The sequence below is a fragment of the Lithobates pipiens genome, unplaced genomic scaffold, assembly GCF_037356315.1.
Source record: "Lithobates pipiens isolate NorthernLeopardFrog02 unplaced genomic scaffold, aLitPip1_a1.2 Scaffold_8, whole genome shotgun sequence".
NCBI classification, from domain to species: domain Eukaryota; kingdom Metazoa; phylum Chordata; class Amphibia; order Anura; family Ranidae; genus Lithobates; species Lithobates pipiens.
The window spans coordinates 556,037,709-556,048,166 of record NW_027507903.1 but is presented as its reverse complement, the minus strand read 5'-3'; the positions used below and the strand labels follow the sequence as shown (position 1 = coordinate 556,048,166).

The 10,458-nt window shown below is 40.8% G+C and overlaps 1 protein-coding gene across 1 annotated transcript in view; it reads left to right on the top strand.

Moving 5' to 3' along the window:
- Positions 1-2,354: 2,354 nt before the first annotated feature.
- The window catches only part of LOC143960930 (serine protease HTRA1-like), a 102,393-nt gene continuing 94,289 nt past the window's right edge, over positions 2,355-10,458 (top strand). The window contains exon 1 of the mRNA XM_077469961.1: positions 2,355-3,474. Within this exon, the coding sequence (XP_077326087.1) occupies positions 3,027-3,474 (448 nt within the window). The 5' untranslated portion in view covers positions 2,355-3,026. The remainder of the gene's footprint in view (positions 3,475-10,458) is intronic.

Genomic DNA, 10,458 nt, shown 5'->3' with positions numbered 1-10,458 from the left:
GACAGAAGTGTAAAGGAGTCCTAAGGCTGTTAATTTTCTGCTAATTCAGCAGGAGTCTCAGCAGGGTATTACCGTAGCAATTGAAAAAAAAAATAGCCATTTGCTCAGCAGTGTGCTGGGGGCAGAAACAGGACTATTTAATGATTTTCAGATACAGTGCCTTAGTCCTACACAATTTATTTAAAGTCCCAGCTGGCAGATTGATATTGAAGAGAACAGTGGTGCCCAAAAGTCATTAAATAGTCTAATTTCTGCCCCTGGCCCCCTGCTGCACATATGGGGCCCGGGAAAGTTTTGGGACTTTGAGTGAGATGTGTGTTAGACAAAAATAAATAAATTGCACAATAATGAGAAAGTTTATTCATATAAATACACATGGGACATGCTACATAGCAGATATGACGAGCTGATGGGCATATAATAGACAATTGTGAAAATTCCCTTATTGCACATAATACATAAAATCAAAGAAATGGGTATAATATAAATGCATGATTGCTAATAAAAAACTGCATTTAAAAGCTTGACGTGTTTCGTGGATGGAGTTCCACTTCTTCAGAAGCAAGAGCAGAATGCGTATCTATAAAAAATATTCCAAATTCCTGAATCCCTGGACAGGATTGGTCTGCTGTGATCTCAGGATGTTGTACCCTACCACCTTTGTTTGTCATGGTGTGAGGTTCTCTGGTGGTCTTCACTACACTTTTTTCTGCTCCTTCACTTACACATTTACCCCATCGCTATAAGGCTCTATGCCCTTAGCTAAGTTATACCCCACACTTTCCATTGACCACATTCATTTTACATTTCACACAGATTGGAGCTGTTTTCAGGCATCATCATGAAGCTCACCATGGACACTTTCCATCTCTCCCCTTGAGTGTGGTGTTCTCCGCCTTGGCTGATCGCAGTTTTACGCCCCCACAGCTCCTGGCAGGGATATTTCCTGGCTTTCCTCAACTATCGGGTTTTAGCATTCCCTGACCAATTTTAGAGCTGATATATAAGTCATTTTGGGGTGTATTGTTTTCTCCTCCCCCTACATCCTTATTTAATTTTTTGGAATAATTTGGAATATTTTTTTATAGATACGCATTCTGCACTTGCTTCTGAAGATGTGGAACTTCATCCACAAAACACGTCAAGCTTTTAAATGCAGTTTTTTATTCAATCATGCATTTATATTATACCCATTTCTTTGATTTTATGTATCATGTGCAATAATGGAATTTTCACATTTGTCTATTATATGCCCATCAGCTCATCATATCTGCTATGTACCATGCCCCATGTGTATTTATATGAATAAACTTTCTCAATATTGTGCAATTTTTTTATTTTTTCTCACTCAAAGTCCCAAATCCCCCCCCCCTTCTTAACGATTAATAGGGATGGAGGTATATGCTCGTTTGGACCACAATTTCTCCCCTTTTATACTATTTCTTTAAACATCTGTATTGATTGGACCCTGGGCAAACATTTTCTTGGACCCTCTAGAATCCACTTATAAACTGTTTGTGGGCAGTGTGGGCTCAAGGGGCAGCTGCTTTGAGCCCCACAACAATGACTGGGCCCAAGGCAGCTGCTCCTTTTGCCCTGTGTTAAAGATGGCCCTGAGCTTTTCATATAAAGTGTGACAATAATGATAGTAAAAACAATTATTCTGATCAGAACAGAGGTTCAATACATAGGAACTAAATGATGAGGTACAAACAAATTTAAAACAGGATTCCCTGCATTATATAACCTAAAATCAAAGTGGAGAATCTAATGTAATGTGTCAGTAATTGAACCTCTATTTCCTGTTTAATTGCACAAAAACAACAGCAAAAAGTTCACTAGATGTAGTTGGCTTGTGTATTTGTGATGTGCTGGTTTTATAATAATAATAATAATTAATTAATAAATATTAATTAATATGATAACATCTTTATGATTTTCTTTCAGCTTTTGTTTCCAGCTATCCATATGTAAGATAAAACCAAGCTATTCCCGTCCTTGTTAGGCATAAAGGTACCTAATAGAATGGAGGAATGAATGATGATGATCTTGACAGTCTGGTGAAAGGGGTATGAAGATAAATTGGACAATTCATTAGAGAGCTAAGAACCCCATACTAGAACTTTGTTTTACTTTAAAGTTCAATTCAGTGCCAACATTTGATTTATGAATAAAACTCAGATCTTTTTTCCTTCCTTTTCCCCCTTTTTTTTCCATCCTTTTTGTTTTTCTCAGTAAAACTTGAGCATGACAAGGTGACGATGGGAAGAATTTAGGGGCTGGGTCTGCTTTGAGGTGGAACTTGGTGATCAGACACCACCTAATGAGGGGGCTGAGCAAGGAGGCTCCTGCTCAACTCCCAGCTCTGGCTATTAGGAGACAGGACCGAGCTGGATGTGCTGCTATTGCTGCTGCTGCTGCTGAATTCCATATCCTGAGGGGACTGGACTCTGGTTCCTACTGTCACGAATGACCAGTCTTTGCAGCTTGCCTTGTAGCAGGGTAGGAGAGGGAGGCAGTGGGGGAGAAATGGGAATTAGAGAAGCCAAATGTAAAATGTGGAGTTAGTGATATTTTGAGTCTGTAGTTTTGCCTAGAAAAGGTCGTAACATTTCAAAGGCATTTTTCTTTATTACTTTGTGCACTTGATACGTCTTAGGGTCATTGAAAGCATCTGTGTGCATTGGAGGTAAAGTAGTAACAGTGGAATTAGATTTAGAGCAATATAATCTTGAAATCTTTGAGCGTAGTCATTATAAATAATTGCTAAAGTCAATGAGCAGTTACGCTAGTAGCTTCTGAAAGGACTAGAGGTGGTATCGGAGTATAGTAAATTACATTGTGTCTGTCTAATGCTATGTAGAGTAAATTGTCCAGAGTTTTGTTGTATTTGGAGGGTGCTGTGGAGATAGAGGACAATTTCATGAGCCAAGTCTATCCACAGGGCTCAAGATCAGGGTGTTTGGTAGATAACTTTAGGATTTACAAATTAAAGTTTGAACATTAGGTCTTGACTACATTAGAGGATGTCTCCAGTATGGATCTTGCTCCCTTTATTCCTTCTCTCTCTTTCAACCTGCGCCCAGCCTCGCATTGCCCGACGCCAGACCTCCAACTGCCCCAGAGTTTGCGAGCTGTCGCGGTGCTCGAGGCCCCAGTCACCTTGCCAGGCAGGGGAAGTGAGAGACTCCTGTGGGTGCTGTCCAGTGTGCGGGGCAGGTGAGGGGGAATCTTGTGGGCACCGTGGTGGAGCTCCATGCGGAGAGGGCATGGAGTGTGTCCTGCCTGGGATCGCAGCAGCAGGTACAGCCAGGAGGAGAATAGGGGTCTGTGTTTGCAGTACCAGTGAGCCAGTGTGTGGAAGTGACGGGAGGACCTACAGGAACCTGTGTCATCTGAAAGCGGAGAACAGACGGGCAAGGCTGCAGAACTCCCCTCCTGCCATCCACATTCAAAAGGGGCCCTGTGATACAGGTAAGGGGGTGTGCAATGGGCATTAGAGTGGGAAGGTCACAAAGGTTTCCATAGTAAGAAGGAAGGAAAGTTAGTCTCATCTCTTCCTATCTACCTGCTTTACAAATCTGACCATGCCTTTGCCTAATGTGTATCAAAAGCAATTCTTTTTTTTCGCATTTTGGATAGATTGGTGAAGCGGTAGACCTTCTGTTTTATTTTGTTTTTTTGTTTTTTTATATAAATCTGTAGACCTTCTGTTTTTATTGTTAGAAAATGTAATAGTTAGCACTCCAAAGATGATATTAGATGTAGTTCTATAAAGACCAACATTTTGGTACACAGAGTACCCTTTTCTCAAGATGGTGTGTGTTCACTACCTTAGGAAAGTGTTCTCAGTGACCTTGAAACAATTGGTTTCTATGGAACTACATTCAATTTCCATCTTCATATTTGGAGTATTGAGATTGATCTTTGGTTTTTGGATTTATGTGGTACCACCATCAACCCTAAAGATATCTTTGTCACAATGGGAGTCAGTGTGGGATGGACTGCTAACATAAAGCATTTATTGCTGTCTGTGTCAGTGCTGGAGAGGGTCTCCCTCTTTTTGTCCTTGGGTCATTGTCACAAGGACAGAAAGCAATGTGAAAATTAAAAATGTATAGTTGTCACAGGAACGGGAGGTGAAGGGAAATCTTCTAATGGGGACAGTTGTTCTGGTGACTCTCCGTTTGGAGAGAATCCTATTACTTCCTGTTGTGTTTCTGGGACATAGACAGCAAAAAAATTCCACTCAATCAAAAAAAAAAAAAAAATTGCCTTTAAATTTACTTCAGGGCTGGGTTCACACCGCAGCACAGAGCGGCTCACAAAAGGGGTTCAATGTGTCTCCATTCACCAGTTCAGGGCCAATTTCAGTCCAAAGTTTTGGCTGAATTCAGACCTGAAACAGACCAGAAGATGCACAGGACTACAGTGCAATTTGTACCGGAGCCGCTCCAGAGATGTGTGAGCCAGCTCCGTTCAGAGCCAGTCACAGTCTCCTGACATGCAAATTGGATACGTAGAAATGTTCAAATCCTGCTTCATGTTGGGAGTACTGTGGGTATGAAAAATTTTGCAACAAGCAGCATTTGAACACTTCCAAAGTGCCTCTAGCTATCTAATAAAAGAGGGAGGCTGGATTCACACTTATGCCAATTGATTTAATAAATTCATATATATTGGATTCATATAGCAGGAGATTGTGACCGGCTGTCTATGGAGCTGGTTCACACATCTCTGGAGCAGCTCCGGTGTGAATTACACAGGAGTCCTGTGTGTCTTTTGGACCGTTTCAGGTCCGAAATTCAGCCCAAAATTCAGACTGAAATTGGACCTGAAATGGTGAATGGAGACACACAGGACTTCTGCTGTGAGCTGCTGCGTATTCCAGTGTGAACCCAGCCTTAAGGCTTTAGAAACAGCCTTTCCTACCAGTATCTACAAATATCTACAGCCAGTTTTGGTACACTAGGAATTATTATGCATATTATGATAAGATATATTATGCTGAACCATATAAATCTTTGCATATGTAAATGATGAGACCTGTATTTATTTACTAAAAAAATGAATTTTCAATGTCAACCAAAATAAATTGGCTTTTGGAATGTGACTTATCCTTCATAGATGAATTGCTGTAAAGTGACTTGTACACAAACCTACTAGTTTGCCTGCCCATCTGTTGGTGGCTATCTGGCCTTCCATAGTGATGGGCAGATGTGGCAATATTAAGACGTCAAGGCAGTCTATTGTATCTCACATCTTTTATGTTATCTGAATGATTTCCAAGTGGTAAACTGTTGAGAGGAAAGGAGTATGTAAGCCCTAAACAAGTCTACTTTGTATACTGTATAATGTGCATCCTAAATTGTTGCATTTGTGCAATGTGTTAGGAAATAATACAGCTGTAGAATGGTGCATATTTCATGTAAATAGCTATGCATAAATAAAGGTTCTATAATTATTTCCCCCGAGAGAATAGATGATTATTTGACATGATACTGTACTTTGTTTTAGCTTGTTGTAAGTCCGTTTTAACAACTTAAAAATATACAACATCCTAATCTCTAATTTTAGGAACTGCCAGTCTGATTTGGAGATATAGTTGTCCTATATACTTGTCGTAGAAATAGGAGTCACCGTCTTTTTAGCACATTATTCCCATCAATCTAAAGCAAACCTTCTCTGTTTAGAATGTTCACATATACGGTCATCTTGTGTTTTTGCTTTTGCATAATGTGTTAGTATATGACACATACCTTTTAGCTAGTGTTATTTACTAACTAAGCACATTGCGTGAATGCAAAAAAAGTGTCCCTTGGTCTGGAATGGACATGAGCAGAGAAATATGTAAATGGTGTCTGTGGTACACAGTAGATTGGGTGATCTTTAAATGTTTTAGGGCTTTAGAAGCTTTCAGGAAGAAAGTATGTCATGATTGGTTAGGTTGGTTTAAAGTAATCATCCATGGTGAAATCCATGGCAGTTCTTACCTAAAATAGGTCATCAGAAATCCAAAACACAAAGGTTTATTTTTTCCCCTGGTCCAATTGTACACCCATGTTGGCCGATTAATAGCACAGATAAAGCTTAAAAATACAGTCATTTATTCAAAACTTCACAACTATACAGCATTATCACGTTTTAACCTCCTGGTTGCTATACACCCTACTATAGAAGGCATGGTTTCCATAAGCTGCACGGATGATTGTCAACGAGACTGAAATTGCTGTAGGTTCGTTTTAAATATAGGCTGTATCTGTGCTTTAAATCAACAGTTGTAGATTCACATTGCGTAGGTGCATTAGTAGTTATATGACCCACCTACTAAATTTAAAAAGAGGAATAAACTGCATTATTTTTTTAAAGTCAAGCAATGAAGCAATGACATAAATACTTTCTGTTAAGGAAAACACTGCTGTGCTTTGGAAAGATAATATGAATTAGTCTAGGTTCACACAAGTGCTGCTGCATAATTTTCAATGCATTTTTTAATGCATTTTTAGGCACAAAATCCTGTCTACTAATGCCTAAATTGCTTATGACAACCTTTCTCAGCCCGTGCAGCGCATATAAACCCTTGAAATTACTTTCCGGTCCAATGGAACCCCTGATAATAACCACTTTTATCTATGGAACGTCAATAGGAGGAATGCTCTGTTGTATATTTGTGGACAGTTGGAAGAATCCCCCATTTCATATGGCTAAAAGATCATCGGTGTGTCAGTTGTAATGAATCTGATGAAATTTCTCATTGCTAAACAAACCCTGGAGGAAGCCTGTTGAGAAAGGCTGGCTTATAAGGTGTGGTGAGCTGCAGAACCTTGGTTGGGGGAGCAGATTTTTCTGCTTTCTCAAATACTGGCTTTATTTTTAAGGCCACGGAAAAAAATATCCTTCCTACCCATTGCCTGAGCTAGTGATATTATTACAAATGTCTGAGAGAACATGTGACCTGCCTTATAGAACTTCAGTTTTCATTCACTTACACAATCTATGAATAAAGAAAACTGCTGAGAAGGTAAACACGGGAGCCCTGATCTCATAAAAAGCGTTCACATACTGATATTCATGTACATTGGTGTTATCTAGTAGGCTTTGTGGAGAAGTTGTGATAGGACCAAGAGCTAACTTGCCTATTGCTAAGAGAAAGATATGCTATTGAGTTATCCATGCAAATGTTATTGTGTAAATGTTACTTGTGTAGGTTAGTAAATGCAAGAATGTTTTGTGTGTTTCCATATGGATTTCTGCACTGGTGGGCTTCTTAAAAGACCTTACATCAGTTTTAATGGGCCTGAAGGAAGGAAGCTGGTGGCACACCACAGTGGAATCAAAATCTTAAAAGTTCTTTATTGTCACCATGCCAGAGAGGAAAACGAGAACATAGTTGACACGTTTTACTCAAATCACTCGTGCTTACTCATAATTTTCCACATCTTTCTTCCTTCAGTTGCATTTTCAGTGGCGAGCCGGGGTGAGCACCTGCAGCAGTCAGCAACTCACTGATTGCCTGAACGGTGTACACATTGTGGTTGGACTAATGCGGCCTGTACAGGGCCACCCAGAAAGTAACATCACAGTGATGTGGGTTTGGGATTCCGTATTTTACAAGAGAAAGGTATACATCACATTATAGGATAACATTAGGGAAATAGCAAGCCATACATCTCCATAAACTTACAAATATAAAGATAACTAATATCACATATGGTAAGGAAATCAGAACCTACTGAAGTCTGTGGTTGCTGTGAGCCTAACCACACACACAAACATAACAGTCTTGTGCGCTGGCATAATACATGGCTCCCGACCTCCTCCAATTGGAGGGGATGACATTGCAACCTGAAAAAATAGGAGTCAGGTTTGGGATTCCTGTGTATTCTATTCTACAACCAGATAGCTGGCGGATGGCATTGTGGAGAAGCAGTGGAATAATATTTAAGTGCAAATAAGATCTACCTGTGTGTCTTTTGAGTGAACACAATGAATAATCGCCAAACATTCAGCTCAAAAGCCATCACAGTACCCAATGCGTTTGGGGGCCAAAGAATCCCCCTTCATCAGGGATTGGGCTAGGGTTGCTAGAATTTCTGTACGGACTGTGGTGAAATCCCCTAAAAAGGGATCTTCATCTCAAAATAGACAATTGGTGAAAAGCTCACCAAGCAATGGTGTAATGGTATTGTCGGTTTCCATCCAGTGGAATCATCACCCTACATTGTATTCTCCAAGTGGCAGAAGTCAAGTTGGCAAAAGCTACTATCAACTTGCGTATAAAAATAGCCATTTTTGAGTTCAGCGCCTCATTTTTGTTTGGGTTTGTGTCTTCTGAAACCAATCGAAAGTTCTGCTGAGACTAGGTTTTAGACCCTTTGTTTTACTTTAACATATTTCACTTGTATCAGCCCCATAAGAGTTAGGGGATAAGCCACCAAAGGATAATGGGGAAATGTTTGGCCTGTTCCTGCTCGCCAGATCTTATTAGAGCTTTCAAACAATGGTTGAGGAGGTTGGGGAACAGAGATGACTGTAATTTATACACTTAGCTCAACATGTCCTGCTTTTCTGATCCTTCTTCCTTATCATTTTGTGTGGCCCCCATATTTAAATGTAAAATACACCCAAAAAATAACCATTACGAACAGTCAACCCAATGTTCACAATGTATTAGGAAGTTAAAACTATTTTGTTGAACCTTTCATTGATCCTGCGAGTAGTGACCAGTTGTTGTTTCAGTTGACTGGTGAGATATACAAGACGGGACAGGTAAAATATGAGGAAATAAGGGGTTCATTGGAGAGATCAAAATGGTGCAAATAATAAATAACAATAAAAGGGTACAAAGGAGGGCCCATAAATGGCTGCGTTCTAGATTCTACCTCACAAACCCCATTTACCCCCATCACCTCCAACCCATGGCTTCCCTTAAAATAAAAGGGAACAACCAAAAAAAGAAAAGAACATTTTAAAAGATTAAAACGTTTTCCTTGTTAATAAAAAAGTTTTTTTTTTTTTTTGAAACAGCACAAGTTTATTGAACAACTCAGTTATAACAAGATATTACAGTAGGTATAAACATTAGCCTCTTCATAGATGACGGACAGAAATACATCGTACATTAAGGAAAATTCCTGACAATGATAATATATACTCCAATATAGCTCACTCCACACACGTATGCAGATTCTCCACCCACCTATCCCATATTATGTGGTATTTGGCTGGACACCCACGATTTCTATACACCAGTTTAATCAAGGGTAGCTTATTATTAATGCCCATTACCCATTCCCGCATAGTAGGCATGGTTGGACGCATCCAGTATTTAGCCACAAGCTTTCGTGCGGTAAACAGCGTAGAGTGCAAAAATGTAGCCAAGTATTGATCAACAGAGGTATCAGGAAATATACTAAGTAGGCAACTCTTAGGGTCAAGTTGAAGGGGTGAACCCATGTGGTCATGTAGAAACCTGATAATCTGCCCCCAATACTCCTGGACCAATGGACACTGCCAGAGAAGATGGTAGAAAGTACCAGTCGTACAAGAGCAACGGGGACACTTCGGGTTATAGTCAGGATGATACTTAGCTATCCGGAGAGGGGTGAGATAGGACCTGTGTATCAAATAATACTGCGTTAGTCGGTCAGGTAGGCTAAGCGAAGCCTGTTTAACCTTCTCAAGGGCATCCTCCCATTCCTCCCCATCAAAGGGACCTATGTCCTCTTCCCATCTCAACCTGGCCCGTTCAGTGGTTTGCGCCACCAAGCGAGCCCGGAGTAGGCCGTATAGAGTCGAGATCAATTTAGCCGGTTCGTCTCCCATAATTACATCTGTCAAAGCTAGCGTCTGTACATTCGGGAAGTCCTGAGCAAATTGCGCACGGAGCGCGTGTCGCAATTGCAAGGAGCGAAAGTGCATATGAGGGGGTATGTTAAATTCCACTTGTATGGAGGGAAAATCCCTTACGCCCATAGGAGTCACCACCTGATATAGAAAAAGTATCCCCCTAGAAGCCCACAAGTCTACATCTGGTAAGCCAGACAACTCACGAAGCAGGGGGTTGCGCCATAGCGGTGTATGTGAGTGGTAATAGTCAGCTCCCAGTAATCTAAGGGCTAGTTTCCAAATACTCCGGTGGTGTGGCAGGATCCGGGACCGGGCATCCCTAACCCCACCACCCCGAAAAATCATCTGAAGGGGAGTATCAACAAGGGATTCAGCCCTCCCGCCCACCAAGGCCTGATATCTGTGACTATCCGCTCTATGGAGGTGATAAAAATGGGAGATCTGGGCTGCTATGTAGTATGTGTGGAAATCAGGGAGAGCCAGTCCCCCCATAGATGTCGGGTTTTTAAGTGTGTTCCATGCCAACTTATGTCTAGATGGGCCCCAGATAAAGGTGTTTAAGACACCGTCTAATGTTTTAAAGAACGCCACGGGGACCATGACAGGGGA